The sequence below is a fragment of the Lepisosteus platostomus genome, chromosome 2 (genome assembly GCF_059453375.1).
Source record: "Lepisosteus platostomus isolate fLepPlt1 chromosome 2, fLepPlt1.hap1, whole genome shotgun sequence".
Classification (NCBI taxonomy): Eukaryota; Metazoa; Chordata; class Actinopteri; order Semionotiformes; family Lepisosteidae; genus Lepisosteus; species Lepisosteus platostomus.
In genome coordinates, this window is record NC_142612.1 from 54038200 (window position 1) to 54057660 (window position 19461).

The 19461-nt window shown below is 46.8% G+C and overlaps 2 protein-coding genes and 1 long non-coding RNA gene across 5 annotated transcripts in view; 2 read left to right on the forward strand and 1 right to left on the reverse strand.

Moving 5' to 3' along the window:
- Window positions 1-19461, reverse strand: part of LOC148676507 (uncharacterized) — a 77861-nt gene that overhangs the window by 22596 nt on the left and 35804 nt on the right. The gene's annotated exons all lie outside the window — the stretch shown is intronic.
- On the forward strand, window positions 1271-11650 carry cyyr1 (cysteine/tyrosine-rich 1). The gene is made up of 4 exons (XM_088608478.1): window positions 1271-1913; window positions 4997-5096; window positions 6711-6871; window positions 10007-11650. The coding sequence occupies exons 1-4, from the start codon at window positions 1832-1834 to the stop codon at window positions 10138-10140; spliced, it is 477 nt and encodes a 158-aa protein (XP_088464604.1). The 5' UTR covers window positions 1271-1831; the 3' UTR covers window positions 10141-11650.
- Window positions 16291-19461, forward strand: part of LOC148676510 (amyloid-beta precursor protein-like) — a 36844-nt gene continuing 33673 nt past the window's right edge. For 2 of the 3 annotated variants that reach the window (XM_088608479.1, XM_088608480.1), the window contains exon 1: window positions 16291-16554. In XM_088608479.1, coding sequence (XP_088464605.1) covers window positions 16495-16554 — 60 coding nt within the window. In that variant the 5' untranslated portion in view covers window positions 16291-16494. The remainder of the gene's footprint in view (window positions 16555-19461) is intronic. The other variant, XM_088608481.1, reaches the window with a different exon arrangement.

The following is a 19461-nucleotide window of genomic DNA, read 5'->3' on the forward strand; positions in this document are numbered from 1 at the left end:
TATCCTCAAGGAGCAGGTGGATGCTGCTGCTCAGAAGCCTGCGATTTGCAGACGGGTGGCAACATTATGGACTGGTGGTGGGGGGCCTGAGGGATACCAGACAGGTGTGCGGAAGTCTGTGTGGAGTTTGCATGTTCTCCCCAGGCCTGAACCTCCACCTTCCTCCTCCTGCCCAAAGAACTGGGTCTCGGGGTTCTGAACTGGGTTTACATTGGTGGGGGTTGGAAAGCATTCTGAACCAGACCCACGTCCACAATAAACGAACCCTGTGCAGCACTGTGTCCCCAAATACCACACAGACCTGGTTTGTTTTCCTCCGGGAGAGGCATGGCATGCTATGGATTCTGTGGGAGCATTCCCTTATGTCGGGGAGGAAGGTGGCTCACTGGTTAGCATTGCTGCCTCACCACACTGGGAACCTGAAGTTTGCTTTCCCGACCTGGGCGCTATCTGTGGGGAGCTTGTATGTTCTCCCAGTGTTCATGTGGGTCTCTTCCAGGTTGCTCCGATTTTCACCACAATTCAGAAAACTGGTAGATGAGTTGGCTTCCATGGCAAACTGGCCCTGGTTTCTGTGTGTGTGCTGTGACGGATGGCACCCCATCTGGGCTGTACTCTGTTTTTTTGCCTGTTTCTTGCAGGCTCCGACTCCCCCATGACTCTGATATGGATAAAGCGGTTAGAAAATGGACAGATGGATTCTCTTATGTCTTCAAGGTGGATCATGGACTGGGAGTTATGGTTGTGTTTTCAGAGCGGCTTAGCCACGAGATAGGACAACTACAGCAAGTGGGTTGAGTGTGGCTAGTTAGATAAGTGACATGGAGATCAGCACTGTGTCTCACAGCGCTAAGGTCCTACATTAATGTCCTTCTTGGGATCCTTCTGTGTGGAGTTTGCACGATCTCTATGTGTTCATGTAGATTTTTGCTAGTTTCTACCATCTCCTCGTGCAGATTAGGTTTATTTGGCTGCTCTAAAAGTGTCCCATTCCAGGTGAGTTCAACAGCATTGAATACCTGGGGGTGTTAGTTCCCAAGAGAACTACTATTTATGCGATGTTCATATAAATACTCATTATGACCCAGCCTGGGTTTCGAAAACAGTACGTGATTCACGAACTCTGTTCATCAGAGCAGACAAAGAAACTTTCAAGGACATAATTGTAATAAAAAGCTAAATGGTTTGTATAGAAAGAAAGAAAAAACGACGAAGCTAAAAAAAGAAAGTTGTAAACAACATTTTTCTGGCGGATTGTTGGTTCGTGATGGAGAGAGGACAGTCGAGCCGTGTGTGTGATTTCAGTCCTGGGGCCGCACGGCCGACAATCAACAGGCGCCGTTTTTTCTCGAGTCGTGACGATGGAGGCGGTGTCTCCAGCCGGAGAGCACAGGACCCTGCCTCCCACAGCAGAGTAATTGGAGAAAATGAGCGGCAGGGAGGAGGGAGGAACGGGGAGCAGGATGAATAGAGAGGGCTGGAGAAAAACAGAGAAAGGAAGAGTCGAAAACAAAGAGGAAGGAGTCAGGAGTTTAAAGCTGGAGGCTGCGGTCTTGGCGCAGGAACACGTGGAGCGGAGCAGCAGCGAAACAGGGGGATGCTAGGAGCCGTGATCCGACGTTCGTGCTCAATTCCTGAAAACTTTAGTTCGCTGAGTTATCTTATGATTAGGTGTATTTATTTTTAGCTTTCCGAAGATTAGTTTCACTAGTTTCACTGAGCCTGGAACAGATTGCCTGTCTGCTGGAGATGCGCGGTGGTTTCTGGTGAAACCCGAGCGAACTGCGGAAAGTTGAGAAATCGCAGGAGCTGAGAAGTTCCGAGTGTCTGTATGGAGAGAGCCGCCGGGACCAGGGGCGCACGGCCCGGGGCGCAGTTTCTGCGGGAATCGCTACTGGTTTGCGTCTTCGCTGGTAAGAGTGGTAATATGCTTGTAAACTGCACTTACGTGTTACAGTTGTTACAGTAACACTTACAATAAACTGGAAATTCTGTTTTAACTAGATTAATGCACGTAACAGTAATACTTGATCCATTATTCACTGGAAGCAGTGCCCCCGCTGTAATCTGGTAGGTCTATACTGGATGTGTCTGTTAACTCTCCTTTCCCAAAAAGGAGATAAGTAAACTGCTTTAGGACAGATTAAATACAGTTTAGTCAAATATTTCTTCCTGATTCAATTTGTGTAAAATAGCATAACCGGGACACAGACACGTACGTTTCTGAAATGCACATCATATTCTATTAATTATGAGATGATTAATAAAAAATAGCGTTTTTATTTATAATGGGCTGATGCACACCTTGACTGTTATTAAATTTATGCATTAATAAATATACATGATTGTGTGTAATATTGCTGCAGTAATTTAAAGGGCTGTGTTTAAAACTGGGATCTTGCTAATTTGACATCTGTTTTTCCCCTTAAATAACACATTACCTTAATTATTTTTGTGCTTGATTATCCCACTCTTTCTGAAGCCCAAGCACCCATTCATGAGGTATGGTGGCCCGAGGCTCGTTTTCATACACCTAGAGTTGCGGGAGTATGGAACACGCGTCTCAGGCATGTCGTTTTTCAAGAAGCAGCTGGAGGACTTCCTGAGATTAATTAGCTGCTGGCACCCAGGTGCACTAGAAGAGGCCAAATGTCCTGTCGTTTGTAACTGTCCTTAGGTTGTGATTTCCTCCAGAGTGTCTTGGGAAGGGAGTAGCCTGCACAGCCCTCCCACCGTGTGAGGGCAAAAGTGGGGCAGGCTTACCTCCCGCTGTCTGTTCAAGCTTTAAAAATCAACACCCCCCCCATACACACACCTCCCCCCTCCAGGACAGCCTGCAGATCCACTTACCACACGCATACTTACACCCGCAAACACCCATTGGCCCATTGGCCCTGAGTGGCTGTGCTAATCCAGAGGAACACAAGCTCGACTTGACAGGTGTGCTCTCAGCCTGCCCAGTTTGTCAGTTACCATAGGCCCTGCTGATAAAGGGGTCTCCTCCTCCAGTGTGTAAGCGCGGGGCAGAGCTGCCCAGGTCTGGGGGCAGGGAGGCAGACGTGAGCCCAGAAGGCAGGCATCAGTGGAGCGTGTGTGTGGACGCTGTGTCTGGGGTCTGGCTGTCCTCGCTGCTGCAGCCATGGCTACAGGGACCAGGAGCAGAGGAAGTGTGCAAATAACCTTTCTGACACAGACCACCCAAGGAGATGGGGGAGGGGTCTGTGCCACAAACACATACACCACACATACTCCACTCACAGACACACCACACATACTCCACTCACAGACACACCACACATACTCCACACAAACACACACAAACTCCACTCATAGACACACCGCACATACTCCACTCACAGACACACCACACACAAACACACACCACACACAAACACACATCGCACACCGTACGTACTCCACACAAACACACACCATACCTACTCCACACACATACTGCACACCATACGTACTCCACACAGACACAAACTGCACACGCCACATACTCCACACACACACCACACATACTCCACACAAACGCACAGGCCACAAATACTCCACACGTACACACATGCACCACACATACTCCACACGTACACACATGCACCACACATACTCCACATGTACACACACATCACAAAAACTCAACACATAAACATACCGCAAATAGTCCACACGTACACAACCACTCCACTCATACTTTACATGTACACACATAACAAAAACTCCACATTTACACGCACAACACTAATACTGCTCATGCACACACACCACACACAAACACACACCCCACAAATACTCTATACGTATACATACCAAGTATGAACATACACAACAGATACACCATGTGGCGTACACACGCATCACACGTACGCCACACTAACTTACTTTATTGGCACTTTACTTTATTTGCTTTGCAGCCAAGTAAAAAACAATACGCAGTACATTTAACACAACATGAACCCTTTAACAAATAAGAGGCATACGTGTATGAAGAGAAAGGAAAAAAATAAGTAAAGTAAAATACACAACCAGTTACTGTGGGAATAACAGGTAACATGTACACACACACACACTGCAACCTGTGTTGACTCCTGCTCAGGTAAACTACAGAGGCAGAAAAGTGTCAGACAGCTCTCTGCACTCCACCCTCCAGTGAGTGCCTGTACTTACTGAGTAGCACTTTGTTAGCAGCAGAGACCTGCTCTTGTTAGTGCAGTTGTCTTTTAGAGACTCTGAAAGTGAGAGGCAGGCAGACTCGTTCACTCGAGCCTGGGGAGCCCAGAAGCCCTTGTAGCCTGGGGCTTGCCAGGCTCTCTGATCTCCTCCGACGCCTCTCTCTCACTTGCGTTCCACGCCTGTGCAAGGAGTGTGTGGTTTAAGCAGCGAGCAAGATCTTCGCTGGATTCCTGCCTAAAGTGCACTGTGCAGGAGGAGAGAGATTCCTTTCATAGTGTGTGAAAAGGATGGAAGTAGCCGATGCAGGAAACAGATCAAAGTGACAGCAGTCACGATGAGGTGTGTTATGAACAATTAAGAGGCTGTAGACAGGATGCTGGACAGGGGTGGCCCGCTGATGGCTGGGTGTCTACAGACCATGTGCTGCATCAGTGTGCTGTGTGGAGGAGGAGGCGGGCAGGTTTGGAGAGCCTGGAGCCCCCCAGTGTGGTCCAAAGAGACCACCCAGCGAGCTGCAATCGCCACACACATAAACCTACAGCGAATGAATGGGCACAGCACAGCTCTCTCAGCTGGTCTCCCGGAAGGTGTTTCTTGAAGGAGGAGGAGTCTTTTCAACAAGTCCTCTTCGCCTGCAGTGCTGAGGGCTCTTCCTCTGCATCCGTGATCCTCTGTCAGTTTTCTTCTGCTCATCCCGAACCCGGTGTGGCTGAAACCCTGCAGGATGGTGTTTAGCCAGGCTGCAAGGCCAGGGCCTGGATCATGGCTTCGGAGCCAGGTGTGGGCGCGCTATATTTGTAATCCTCCTTGTGTCTCTCAGGCCACAGTGTGGCGCAGTGTGCGGACTGCGTGGAGTACTGCTGTGACGGCTCGCCGCCCTTCTGCTGCTCCTACTACGCCTACGTGGGGGACGTGCTTTCGTAAGTATCTCCCCTGAACATCGCATTGTACTGCCACCCCCCCTAACTCCCTACTCTGATAGCTACACTTCTACTCCACCACCAGCTAACTACCACTTTGCCACCAGCTATCCTTCTACCCGAACACCCTGGCAATTGTCTCTCTTTGCCACCACTTCACCAACTTCATCACCTGGCTGTCCAGAAATCAGTTATTAAGATGTTTGATGGACAGATGATATCTGTAAGTTATCCAGGTGTTAGGTGGATGGATGATGACTAGTGATATCTGTAAGTTATCCAGATGTTAGGTGGGTGAATGTTATCTGATGATATCTGTAAGTTATCCAGATGTTAGGTGGATGGATGTTATCTGATATCTATACGTTATCCAGATGTTAGGTGGGTGGATGTTATCTGATGATATCTAAGTTATCCAGATGTTAGGTGGATGGATGTTGTCTAGTGATATCTGTAAGTTATCCAGATGTTAGGTGGGTGGATGTTATCTGATGATATCTGTAAGTTATCCAGATGTTAGGTGGATGGATGTTATCTGATATCTATACGTTATCCAGATGTTAGGTGGGTGGATGTTATCTGATGATATCTAAGTTATCCAGATGTTAGGTGGATGGATGTTATCTGATGATATCCAAGTTATCCAGATGTTTGGTGGATGGGTGTTATCTGACATCTACAGCATATCCAGATGTTAGGTGGGTGGATGTTATCTGATGATATCTAAGTTATCCAGATGTTAAGTGGGTGTATGTTATCTGATATCTATACATTATCCAGATGTTAGGTGGATGGATGTCATCTGATGGTATCCATAAGGTATCCAGATACTAGGTGGATGTGTGTTATCAAATATCTATAAGTTATCCAGATGTTAGGTGGTTAGATGTTATCTGATGATTTTAGATGTTGCCCAGCTATAAAAACAGCTGATGTGTCTGAAAAGAATGATGTCCCACAATCCTGCCACATGACCTCCCATGACACACGCTGCTCCCCTCTTTGTGTGGCTCTGAGGACTGTGTCTGGGATATGCATGCAGTCTGTTCAGTTCGCTTTTCTCCTCTACAGATCACGGGTGCACTGCTTCGTCCACAGGGCTGGAATAGCAAATATTTGGTAGATTCTACCATAATTAAACATTTTCTTTTTAAAAGGGTGTGTTTGGTCAGGTGTGCTAGGCCCTTTTTTAATTATCCCAGCCTGAGAAGTGAATGGCAAAGCACGTACAGAACTGTAAGTTAAACAGCACGCTGGAGCTTCTCAGCTGATCCAGGCAGTGTGCCTGCAAACCTGCCTTATTGACTCAGCATAACAGGAAGAGAGAGTCTGTGGATTTAATCCTGAGAGACATTAAGATTGTTGTGTGCTGGCCTGAAAAGAAAAAAACTCAGCAATGTAGCCCACAGTCTGGAATAAGAGTGTGATCACAAGGACTATGAGTGAATGTTGAAGGTGTGTCCCTGTGTGTTCCTCAGTAGCCTGGATCTAACAGTAACAGGTCATTCCTAATTGGGGGGGTTCACTCGGGTTGCATCCTGTTGAAAAGGCAGACTGTGATGGGCACCAGGAGTCAGCCCCAGTCTGCCTGACACCCGTTTCTGTGTGCTGCAGGGGCACGGCGATTGCAGGAATCGTGTTCGGCGTGGTGTTCCTGATGGGGGCAGTGGCTGGCGTCTTCTTGTGCGTGTGCATGTGCGTGAAGAGTGGGCGTGGCTCCCGGGTGGGCGTGTTCAGAGCTGCGCACATAAACACTGTGACGCAGGGATACCCAGGTAAGACTCCACCCCCAAGCCCTGAGTCTAATAGTTTCCTGCTCCTTGACCTCCAGTCCTACCAACATGTTAGAATGATGTCCCACAATCCTTAGGGAGCAGCATCAATGCCACTAGTCCAAAACCCAGAATCTTTATAACAACTATGTTTCTGCTTAGCTCCCCAGTGTCTTTGGCTTCACAAAGGACAGCACAGTTTTACGGTTATTAAATCTGAAAGTAATTAAAATGAATTAATTTCATGTTCTTCAGTGGAGGAATGTGGTTAGTGTACTTGAGCTTCAATCTAAATTGAAAAACCTTGGTGTTATATTCGATTCTGGCTTAACATTCGACCCACATGTGCAGCATACCATCAAAACATCTTTTTTTCGCCTCAGAAATATGGCTAGACTACGCCCTATGCTATCACTAACTGTGGCTGAAAAGCTGATCAACACATTTGTGTTCTCTCAAATTGACTACTGTAATACTCTACTCGCTGGGGTATCTAAATCTACTTTGAACAAACTGCAGTATGTCCAAAATTCAGCAGCCAGAATCCTGACCAGGTCTAGTGCAAATGATCACATTACTCCTATCCTACTCCTATTCCACTGGCTTCCAGTCAAATTCAATGTAGACTTTAAAATCCTCATGCTCTCCATGGCTTGGCACCTCAGTACCTGTCTGAACTATTATCACCCTTGTCCCCACCTCGCAACCTTCGCTCTTCTAATTCTGCTCTCCTTACTGTCCCCCAAGCCCATCTACATTGTATGGATGACAGGGCCTTCTCCTGTTATGCCCCCAAGCTCTGGAACTCTCTCCCCAAGGATATCAGAGAGTCACCTTCTCTAAACACCTTCAAATCCAGACTCAAAACCCTCTTCTTTAGAAAAGCTTTACTTAACTGGTTCCATTTTTCACCCCTCTGCTTTTCTTAGTACCACCATCCACGGTCTCCTCTTTATATTGTAATTGTGTTTTATCTTGTGTATTCTTTTTATTTATTGTTGTTGTCATTCTGTAAAGCGCTTTGAGAAACCACCTTTAAAGGCGTTATATAAAATAAAGTTTATTGTTATTATTATTATTAGTGGTGATGGGAGTTCCCGTGTCCTGCTTAGTGTGCTGTTTCTACAGGAGGTTGAAAGTAACCACTGGGTGTCGCTATTTTCTTCATTGAACTACAGTTCAATAGACCATGAAACACAATATAAGATAATTGCTTTGTGACTGAGTATCTTAGTCATTGTTCTGCTATTAATGCCCACAGCTCATGAGTGATTAATTTCTGTCACTGCTCCATTAAGTGAGTTGGTGCCTGACACCTATTTGAAAAATGTTGTTTTTTTCCAGCAAGATTTAAATAGAAAACCCATTTAAAACCACAGATTAAGCAAAAGCATTTTAGATCACTGTTTCACCACCTCTCAGTGGTGCATTGGGGAGCAAAAAAGAGATAGATGAAAAGGCTTTTTATATCCAAAATCACTGTGTGGAGGGGCTTTTGTGGCTTTTTGTAAGATTTGCTTTTGTACTGTGTCCTTCACCGACTCTAGTTGTGTCCCAATAATGGCTCCTCCCCTCTAAATAATCTGCTAAATTGGACAGAGTATGTTACCAAAGTATGCAGAAAAGACCATACTACCTACCACACTGTTTGAACATAGCCAGCATCTTACTACAGGCATTAAAAGAATAAAACTTCCTCAGGAAAGAAAAAAGCTTTGAGTGGCCCTTCTTACACAGAAAGTTATACCTCACTCCAGGTTTGTATCCAGTTGTACACCAAGAACTTGTAGGACTCCACGATATCTACATTGGTACCCTTGAAGTTAATGGGAAACTTTCTTCTGCAGCCCATGGCCTCCTAATAATCCCTACCTATGAACTGGCTTTATTACTCTGCTCTCCTCCCCACTAATAGCTGATGTGTGGTGAATGTTCTGGCGCACTATGGCTGCTGTCGCATCATTCAGGTAGATGCTGCACATTGGTGGTGGTGGAGGGGAGTCCCCAATACCTGTAAAGCGCTTTGAGTAGAGTGTCCAGAAAAGCACTATATAAGTGAAAGGAATTATTATTATTAAAATCCACTTAGAAGGAAACTAAGTTGCTTAGTTTTGCAGATTTTAATTTGTAAAAGTGTCCATATTCCAAGCCACAAATCTGAATCTGCTTTCCGTTCTCAGTATCATTGTTTTTGGCAATCAGGCCAACTGTTGAAGAATCAACAGAAACGTTTCGAAGATGATAGGAAGGGTTGTTGTGCTGGAGATCATACTGTATGTATATAAGGTGAAGAGGAAAGGGGTTAGGACAATGAACTCCTAAATTACACTGACGTGGTCTTGCCTGCGGGTTATCCAGTATCGATCTGATAAGAGCAGAGGGGACATGCAGTTCTTAAAGTTTCCTTCCGCATAGATGGAGCTGAATGGTATTGAATGTGTTTTAAATATGCTAGGATAATCTGCTCAAATAACTTCATAACATGGAAGGTGGGGGCCACTGGTCTAAAATCATTCGGAGCTGGGGGGCAGGATTTCTGGATGTTTTCCAGGGTACTGGTACTTTGTGAAGTGTAAGTAATGAAGTGAATAAAAACTGCAGAATAGAATGCAGTTGATTTGCACAAGTTCCCAGTACTTTGGAACTAATGACATAAGACCCACCTGCCTTATTTGGCTTTAGTGCACCTCAGCTCCTTCCTCACCTGTGCAGAGTGAACCAGAAAAGCAGACCCTGAAACTTCCTCTCAGCTATAAAAGTCATGTTGGTAGGAACAACATCCCGTGAGTTGAATCTGTTCAAATGTGACAGTATAGTGCAGCAGGTGAACTCTAGGGTATAACTTAGAGAAATCTTGAAGGTAGGGGTAACGCAGAGTTTAATGGACACGGAGGCCTAAAATACACATTTACACTCCACCCCAAGTATTTCTGGAAATGAGTGTCTTGTGATTGGGGTGTCCCACAGAAATATATCCCCGTCACCCCAGGAGTGAGTAACCAGAGGAGGAAACACACCTGGAGTGCTTTTGTACAATAGCGCCCCCTGGTAAAAGAGACTTTTGGCGCTGCAGTGTGTGGCTGTGGTACCTCGTATCTGGCGCACTGGTGTCTGACCCTCTTCTTCTCCCCTCTCCAGGCGCCCCTCCTCCATACAGCTATGACTATGAGATGAACTTCCACGATGACCTCCCACCTCCCTACACACCCACCCCTCCCCGGACTCTGCACTACCCCCCGCCGCCCCCCTACCCTGGCTACATCCCCAAATAGCCTGCCCCTGTGAAGAGTGACTGGACGTGGAGTGAGAGCGACCGCCGACTGAAGATGGCCGCCGTGTCTGCCCCACCTCCCCCTGCTGCAGCCAGACCATCAGCCCCAAAACAGCCTGCGACTGTGAGGATGAACTCAAACCATGACACCCTCTTAAGTGAGGGGCCCCAGGACACTCTGAAATCCACAGTGTGGTCAGACAGACCAGGACCTTGGTTCACCAGCTGGTCCCAGCACTGACACCGCCTACAGCACAGCGCCCCCTGGTGTCCTGCTGGGGCATTGCTTCGAACCCTCCGATCCCGAGGGAAGAGTGAGAGAACACTCCCTACTTTTCCAGCACCACTTCACACGCTGGAGCGGGCTGATCATCCTGATCGCCACCATCCCAGTTCTGATCTGACCCTACTGACCCTGATCCGGCGGTGTAGGGGGTGGAGCTGCTGTCTGAGCCCCTTCACTGGGGGTGGGGGGTGCGGGGCGGCGTTGAACTGAGACTCTCATTGCGGAGCTGTTCAATCCGTTTCAGGATTTACAAGCTTCTGTCCCACATCAGAGACCTGGGATTTTACCTCTGGTGGGCTGTCTGTGAAGACATACCAGCGGTGGGGTAGCAAGCATGAAACATCCAGCACCTGGTTTGGAGTTATGTAGTAAAAACTTGCAGCTCTTAGTGGCTGAAACTGGCTCCGCTGCGAGTCTGCTCGCTGTCCCCGTGCAAGTGCAAAAAAACTGGCTCTTGTAGGAAGGGGGAAGAGCAGTATGAGCTTGTGGGTGCATCCCCAGTGTTGAAGAACAGAGACTTGGGGAGCCAGCCAGCTGCTGGAGCCCAGATGATCTGGCTGAGGACGTCAGAACAGGAGGCCTCATCTACTCACACAGGAAACTTTCGATTCCAGCAGGCTTCTCCCTACATAATCCTGGGATAAGGACAGCGTTCCCATTCCCACTGGCTCCAAAAGAAACAAAAGAGCATTTTGCAGTATTTTTGTCCATGGATGTGCTTTGCCTGTACCTGTCCCATCTCTCTGCAGTTATGTGTGTATGCCTACAGCTATATTTGTGAGGACCCAGTTTGTTCTTACAAAGGCAGTAACCCTGTACAGATAGCCAAAAAATGTTTGTTTTTTTAATAAACCAAACGGCTTCATATTCTCCCTTAGATCAGAGAGGGGAGACTGGCCTCACTGTGCTAAAGCAGAGCCTTCTGTACACGAAGACTGAGACCGCCTGGGTTGAACCCCTGCTCCTTAACACTCACGGGGTTCGGCGGGCGCACCAAGGAGCAAACTCTGTTGAGCCTGCACCGTGAACACAATCAGGAGATAAACTGTGAAGTTTGTTTTTCAAGTTCAAGTTTATTTTTGCACCTGCTGTCTTATTTGTATTTTATATCGAAGACTGAGATGCCTTGAGCTGGAGATTTTAATATAAATATATCTGTGTATTTGTGTGTTTTTAAATATCCCTATCTTTGTCAACAGCCAAAATAAAGTGTTCTGCCAGTGTGCGCAGCAGTCCTAAGGCTGAGTGGCTGGCTGGTGTCTTCGTCTTCTTACAGAAATCTCCTTGGGGATTTTGCCATGCTGTGTTTGATACATACCTGTGTAATTGCTTACCACATTAAGTCTTTCACAGCCTGACAGCGTACTTCTTACAGATTTGTAATCCTGGGCTCAGTGTTAATCCGACCACCTGTGGGAGGGATTTACAGAACGTTCTTCAAAAGGCAGCCAGTGATTTTTTTTTACCTAATGGGATACGTGGTGGTGGGTGGCACGGTGACTCAGTAGTTAGTATCACTACTCAGTAGCGTCTCACAGCGCTGGGGCCTTTGGTTCATTTCTAAACCTGGGACATGGGGTGCTATCTGTGTGGAGTTTGTATGTTCTCCTCGTGTTTGCGTGGGTCCTCCTGTTTCCTCCCACAGTCCAAAGACATGCTGAGGAGCTATATCAGTCCAATACAGAATCTGATGAGTAAACTTCTTAATTTTGAGCTCAGGGAGTCAAGGTTGGGCCTTATTAGGAGTACTGGTTATTGTCCCTCCATGTGTTCTCGCGATCTTAAGGGTCAATTAAGCAATTAAAGTGTGTGACATTTCCTCAAAGGCTTTGTCAAACACAACGCTGCAGATTTCTTCAGAATGAATGGTGAAACACAAAACCAAACGGACATGTGGAAAGTGCTGTTCTCCTGACAACAGGAGGCACTCCTTTACCCAAAGGATGGTAGGAGTGTGGAACAAACTTCCCAGTAATGTGGTTGAAGCCGATATCCTGGTTTAGCTAGCTACTAACTACCAAACAAGCTGAATGGATCAAGTGTCATTGTGTCATTTGTAACACTACGTATGTTGCTGTAATGTCCATGTGACACAGTAAATTTGAGCTCTATATTACCTCTCGGGACTGCTTACTCACTGGATGACAATCTATAATTGCACTTTATATCCCTTATGTTTTCCCATAACAGACTGATCTGCAAAACTAACACCAGATTGATGATCTGTGTTTATACAGTATATAATATCCAAGCGTTTTCTCAGAACCTCTCCAATTACACATTTCTGCTTTTCACACCTCTTCCCCAGATCCCCATTCGTTTGAACTCTGTTTCTCACCTGCTCTGTCCTTTGTTCTCCTGCTACTTTTCTCTTCTCCCAAAAAGAAGGCTTAAGAGGTTGTTTTTCTCTCATTCGACTTTTCTGCATGGAATTAGCCTTGTATTTTTGGAAATGACTGCTATATTCAATTTGGCCACAAGATGGTAGCACAAAGACTCATTTTTTTCCCCAGAGAGCCGCAGCTCCAGTCTGGTCGCTGAGTTTTAGGCAAATGAGCAATTACCGACTCTTGTTTCCTAATCCCGAGAAAGAATTTGCGTAATCTTCTTTTTTCTCGCTTTTGTATGCGTTGGTATCTGTAAAAATGACAAACGGATGTTACCTGACCTTCGTTTTTCCTGAAGAATAGATGATAACATCCTGGACTGTCCGTCAGATTTTGAAATAAATAAATAATAATAATAATTATTATTATAAATAAGTCGCTAAATTTGTTACATTTAAAGCGCCATTTGAAAGCTCGGAAGACACAGGCAATGTGCAGGTGGCCTGAGGGAGCGACAGTGCTCTCCTTTTAAAACGTCAGCACATTAAACACGCCTAGACTTAATTTGTCAAGGGGAATATTCAATCTCCCATATTCAATCCAGGAATGAGATTGCCCGTTCACATCGATATTTGCCGTACGTTCTGAATAAGGATTCACATTTAATTCAGAGGTGTAAAGATTAATAATTCAGATTCTAACCGTAACGGAATGAGTAATGCTATACCCGACCCCCCCTTCTCTGGCGTTGTTTATTGTTAGGTGATGCGATGCGTTATTAGTCTCCTACACCTGCGGGTTCGAGCTCCCAGAAATCTGTCTCTTTGTTAGGAAACAAAGCTTTTTCGGAGGACGTGACCACAAATATCCAAGTACAGTAAGCTCAATGACTACAGGCCAGTGGCTCCGTCTCTTTTCTCTGGAGGGAAGCGTTAGGCGACGCATTACGAAAGGATACACCTTTATTGACGTTCTGTGGTTTGCGTGTGGAAAAAGCAGGTGAAAAAAGATGACGCAATGCTCGTATTGTATATACTGTACATGGCACCCTGGGCCACTCACTCAAAATCACCCAGAGAATGTCATGTGTATTGAGTAACTTTATTTACTGCATCTCTTGTAGCAAATGCCCTGACATTTACATCCGTGAGACAGGAAGAAGACCGATTAACCGCTTCAGGGAACATGTCAGTGCAGTGCGGATTAAAGATCCATTTCGACGCTTCACTCACCTTTCTGTTTGCATCCTTTCACGGGGATTTCAGGACTCCTGTTTTAGAAAGATCAATCGCTAAAATAATCCCTAAACGTGGATCACACCTTCTTTCTAAAGGTTTTCTAAACCACTCCATTCATTTACAGAGCTGAGCTTTTCGCACCTCTCCCCCACATCCTGCCTCCCGTGGACTCTCCTTTCTTTTGTGTGCCCATTTACACCTGCTCTCTCCACAGTTCCCCTGTGCTTTAGAAACCTGCCACCTTCCTCTCTCTCACATATCTGAAGAAGCTTAATTTTATCTGGACTTTTCAGCATAGAGCTATCCTATGCGCACACTTGCATAGCTCAGGTCAAGCTGTATGTTGGCACAGTGGTTAGTATTCCTGCTTCACTGCACGGAGGCCCAGAGTTCAATTCCTTACCCGTGGTGCTATCTGCGTGGAGATTGCATGTTCTCCCCCTGTTTGCATGGGGTTTCCTCTGGGAGCTCCCACAGTTCAAAGACATCCTGGTAGGCAAAAGGGCTTCTGGGAAAACTGACCCTGGTGTGAGTGTGTCCGTGTCTGTGTTTGCCCTGCGATGGACTGGTGTCCTGCCCAGGGTGTACCCCTCTTTCCGCCCACTGTTTGCTGGGAGGGTCTTCGGCTCCCCTGTGACCCTGAATTGAATAAAGCAGTTAGTATATGGATGGACAGCGCTGGCTTATTAGAAAATGCAGTTGGACATCATAGGCCTGTCTAAATGATGTTACTGAACGGTGCACTGAGCTCTCTTTGTAGTTAATTTTTTTTAAAACTAATCATTTAGTTTAGGAAAAATGCAGCCCCTCTCCTACCCACTGTAATTAATTATCAGATCGTACAGACTGTCGATGGGTACACGTATCCGGGACTGGTCATATGTAATACCTAAGATAGGAGTAATGTTGTGAGACCATTTATAAAAACTCCAACAAAATCTGCTTCTATAAGGCAAAAAAAAAAGAAATATTCAACTTTTCTACAAATCTTTTATATCAAGTGTTTTAAAATACCCATTGATGTGGCAACAGCAGTACCCTACAATAAGGTAAATAAGTTGGGAAAATTAGTGAAGTAGCAACATAACGGGAACAAATCAAATCAACTAAAATATTGTAACGCATACGGCCATCAGGGTGTGTAAGAACCGGCTTACCAGAGCGGTGACGTCGCCGCCCTTCCCTGTGATAGCAGATCTCTCTTCGGCTCACCGGGCTGGGTCCCTGTTGAGTGACGTGGGAGTCCCGGGTTCGAGCCCCTAACGGTGGGGGGTCGACCGAATGCGGCAATAGCGCTCGCCAGAGCCAATTTGCGTTACAATATTCCCTGCAGAGAGCTGTAAAGAAGAACATTACCAAGTGTGTGGCTCACCCCCTCTACTGTGAATTAACATTACTCCCTTCTGGAAAACTAATACATAAGAAATAATTTCTACCCTCTGCCGTCTCGGTCGTAAATAATGGAAAGTAGCCCTCTTAGCTCCTGAAAGTCTCTTCTTGTCCTTAACCGTTTGTAGGTGATGTTTGACCCTAGGGTGTAATAAAGCGTCAATCGAATTGATCCAGGGTGGGGGCGGTTACACAATTTGGGGGAGGGTAGCTTTTTGTTATGTTAGTAACAATATGGGCACCACAGGGGAGTCGAGTTTAAATGCTGATGTTGCGGCCAGGGAACAAAGAATTTTTCACTTCAGTGTAACACCAATTTGACACGAACTGTCTGGTCTGACCTGGCGTTCCGTTCACAGCCTGAAAATTCAACGAAATACTCCCAAGACTGACCTGAGGTCAATTAAAAAAAAATCTGAATGTGCACAACGCGTTATCAGGATATCCAGGCAGCAACCATCGCTTAACAGTTTTCAGAAATTTTAGAGGCTTTGTATCTGGAGTTTAGGTAAAACTCCCCCAGAGTGCAAGATCGGTTCCTGACCAAACTCGCAGAGTATCGGTGACGCCAGACCACCCCGACCTAACCCGATGACGGCTGGATAAAATAAGAACACGCAGCTAACAGTCCGTCGTTCCTGCACGTTTCTAGACCGCTCATACCGCAGTGTCACGGTGTGGATAAGTTAATCTACAGGAAGAGGAAGGGGGACGCTGGCGTTGAGATTTTGGCGTTTCTGAAAAAAAGAGTGCAAAACAATTCTGAACTGGAAACTTCTGTAATTTCCAGTTGGTAATTCCGTCATGGCCTAGCAGGGGGCGCTCGCTTCCAAAATATAGTGTCTACACGCCCCCCTTCCCCTGCTTTCTCTCTCTCCAATCCGACTGGCTCTCCCCCTTTCCCATTCTCTCGCCGGCCGGTCAGGTGACTGTGGAGCCGGAGCAGCTGTGCAGCTTCGCTCCTTCTCCATCACAGTGCTCGAGACTCAGAGCAAGACGCGCAGCGACACGATACGCAGCTCCGGACTGACTCTCGGAGAGTCGAGCGACGCCAGAGGCGCAGCGAAAACCCACCCTTGTAGCCTAGGGACGCATCCGCGACGGAAGCGCACGATATGTGGGACTTTCCGGCTTTCCTGCTGCTCATCGCGGCTTCCTTGGCTTGGACAGCGGAGGTAGGAAAAAGGGGGTGGATGTTTCCCGATGGTCGGAGGGGGGCTGTCTCCTAGCTGTGGCTCCCGGTTCCCAAACGGGCTCTGTTGTTGCGTCTCCGGCTGCGATCCCACCCCGGCGCGGCTACAGCGCACGGATCCAGACAGTCCTCGACATGGCGAGTGCGGCTAGTCTGGCTGGGCGGCGGACGAGGCAGAAACGCAGCGAGCGATCTGCTGACGTTTCGGGTTTTTTACAGCCGTTTTATTTATGGTTGAGGTTGAGCCCGTTTGGCTTTCGGGGGTGTTCCTTTCCGCGGCTGTTCGGGATCGAGTCTTTTATGTAAAGCACTGACCTAAAAAATCCCGTTCAGCCGGGAGCACGGCTGTGCTGCGTGGACTGACCTGCATTATTGATGGCTGCAATACCTGCAGTTATTGTTTCTAAGAGCCTGATAATAACACGCATTCGTGGATGGAGGGGAGTGTTTCTTTAGTGCTGAGGGGTCCAGGCAGGCTGATTATTTGCCCTTTATCCATTTCTTTTTTTTATAGAGAGGTAGTTAGAAAAACAAGGCGGAATCTGGCTAACCAGGCAGCGATGCGCCCTGCGTTTAGCAGGAGGGTTTATGTTGGTTTGTGGTGAAATGCTGATCGCGGTTTTCCTGGGTCTTGCGTTTTCCAGAACATTGCCCGGCATTACCAGGACATGTTGGATACGGACAGCTGCCTGGCCAAAAATAAAAGAAGGAAAAAACATAATCATTTTCTTTTACGGCGTTAAAAACGTTGTCTTTAGCATCTGGAGGCTAACAGCAACGCGTGAGTGCATATGGGATTGCTATGCAAATCTGCGTGATTTCTGGTAGGCGCAAACCAGATTGATTCGCAGATTAGCCCAGTCTAAACCTTCTTTTGAGAAGGAAGAAATTACCCATACTTTTAGTTGTTTTAAGGTAAATAATGTAGTCTTCTCCCTAAGATTGTCCATTCTGTGAAATGGTAATGTCGTGGAGACAGATGCAATGGTGTTTTGATCTCGTTATTGTGGGCGGGTTGGGATTATTTTTCCCCGTTTGCGGTGGCGTTCGAGCTAAATGCGCTTCTCGGTGGCCGAGATTTTCGGTAGGAAAAGAGAGATTTAATGTTTGTTGTAGTATCGCTAGCCTCGCCGGTCCGAAGTAAAAACAAAGACAGAATATGACACCCAGAGGCGTGCAGAAATAGACGCCCAGACGGCGGGGGGAGGGGGGCGATGTCGGGGGCCGTGTTGCGTGTGTGAGGTGGTGGATGTCTTTACCGAGGAGAGGAGGTGGATGCGAGAGAGGAAGGAAGGGCTGTAGAGACACAGAGGTAAGATGGCGGCGGTGCTCTGCCGCAGTAGCAGCGCTCCCCCGCACTGCCAGAGGGGAGGGCAGGCGCTTTGCCGAGACCGAGGAGGACAGACGGGCGCACGCACGCAAAACGCAACGTTTTTGTGTTCAAAACAAGGGGGCAAATTAAAAATAAGTGCCCTTCGCAATGGAGCGAAAGCAGGGAGCCGCACGATCCTATTTGCTCCGGCAAAAAAAAACACAACGAAACACTGATCTTTTTAATGGCATACGTGAAATGAAGGGCAAATTGATGAAAAATAATATTCTTAAAATATTTTAAATGAATTCCCTATTCACTTCTAAGCGAGATTGGGGATTGTAGTGCGCTGTGAAAAGAGCCAATGTGGAATCTGGGTTGTAATTTTCTGAAACCGCTCAGGTGACTCGTTTCATTACCTGACTCGGGACAGATGGCGCTCTGTGGAAGATGTCATTCCCTCCGTGATGGGTGGCCATGTGGAAACGCCTTAATATCGTAGCTGAATGATTTAGAGCAGCGCAGTCATGGACAGGGCAGAGTATAGACAGGCCTTCAATTTAATTGAATCTCTGTGGTAAAACACCCAACAGGGATTAAACATTTAGCACCAAAGGAGTCCTTAATCTCGTTTTTATTACTCGACGTTTGTCTGTGCTCGTGCGGTCTTGCAAATGCTTGAGGATACATGTTTGTTTTTTCTCCAAACGTGAAGTTCTGTGAGGATGTCGGGTAAGCATTTAAACCCACTTTAATTAAACAATCCTGAACAGAAGAAAAAATGTGAAGAAACAATACTATATAATTTTATCACTTTCATTAGGTAAACCAACGCCACTAGTTGGGTCCCCTGCAGATGAGCAGTGTGTACCCCACTGCTGATTCGCCAGTGAAGTCAGGAGAACCTTTTTGGTGTAAAGGTTTTGTTTGACATTAAACAAGCAGAGGATATGTACACTTCTTGTGGGTTCACAGCTATTTTGTCTAACAGTACACCCCCCCCCCCTAACACAAATGCAGTGCTTTGTCTAACAAAGGTCAGGATGCCTTTAGCAGAGCAGCAGGAATTTATAGCTGGTGTCTGTAGAAACCAGCTATATTTTGCCGTGGCTTAGTGCTGAAGATGTAACAAGCTGCTGTTCTCCCTCTCTCACTTCTCAGCCTGTGCCTGACCCATCTCACCCCCCCACCCTCCGGCTCACAGCATCCCCGCTGCTGTCATGGCAACCCCACTGAAGATCCCTATGGTGCTCTTCCGGGGAGTTTTTATTTTAAGTAGTACCAGGGATGGTCAATTGCAGTCCTGATGTGCCAGAGATTTACACTTTTTGCGGGCAAGTGAATTGCTAGACAGAAGGTGGTTTGACTTCATATCAGAATAATGGGTGTACCAGTGCGAAGTTGGAGCACCCAGGTGCTCATGAGCACTAGAGATGCCCATCCCTTATATAGGCGATGCAGTGGCTCTGTGGCTAAGGATCTGCGTCTGTGGGTGGAAGGTTGCTGGTTCAAATCCCGCAGTCGGCAGAGGAATCCTAATCTGTTGGGCCCTTAACAAGGCCCTTAACCCCGACTGCT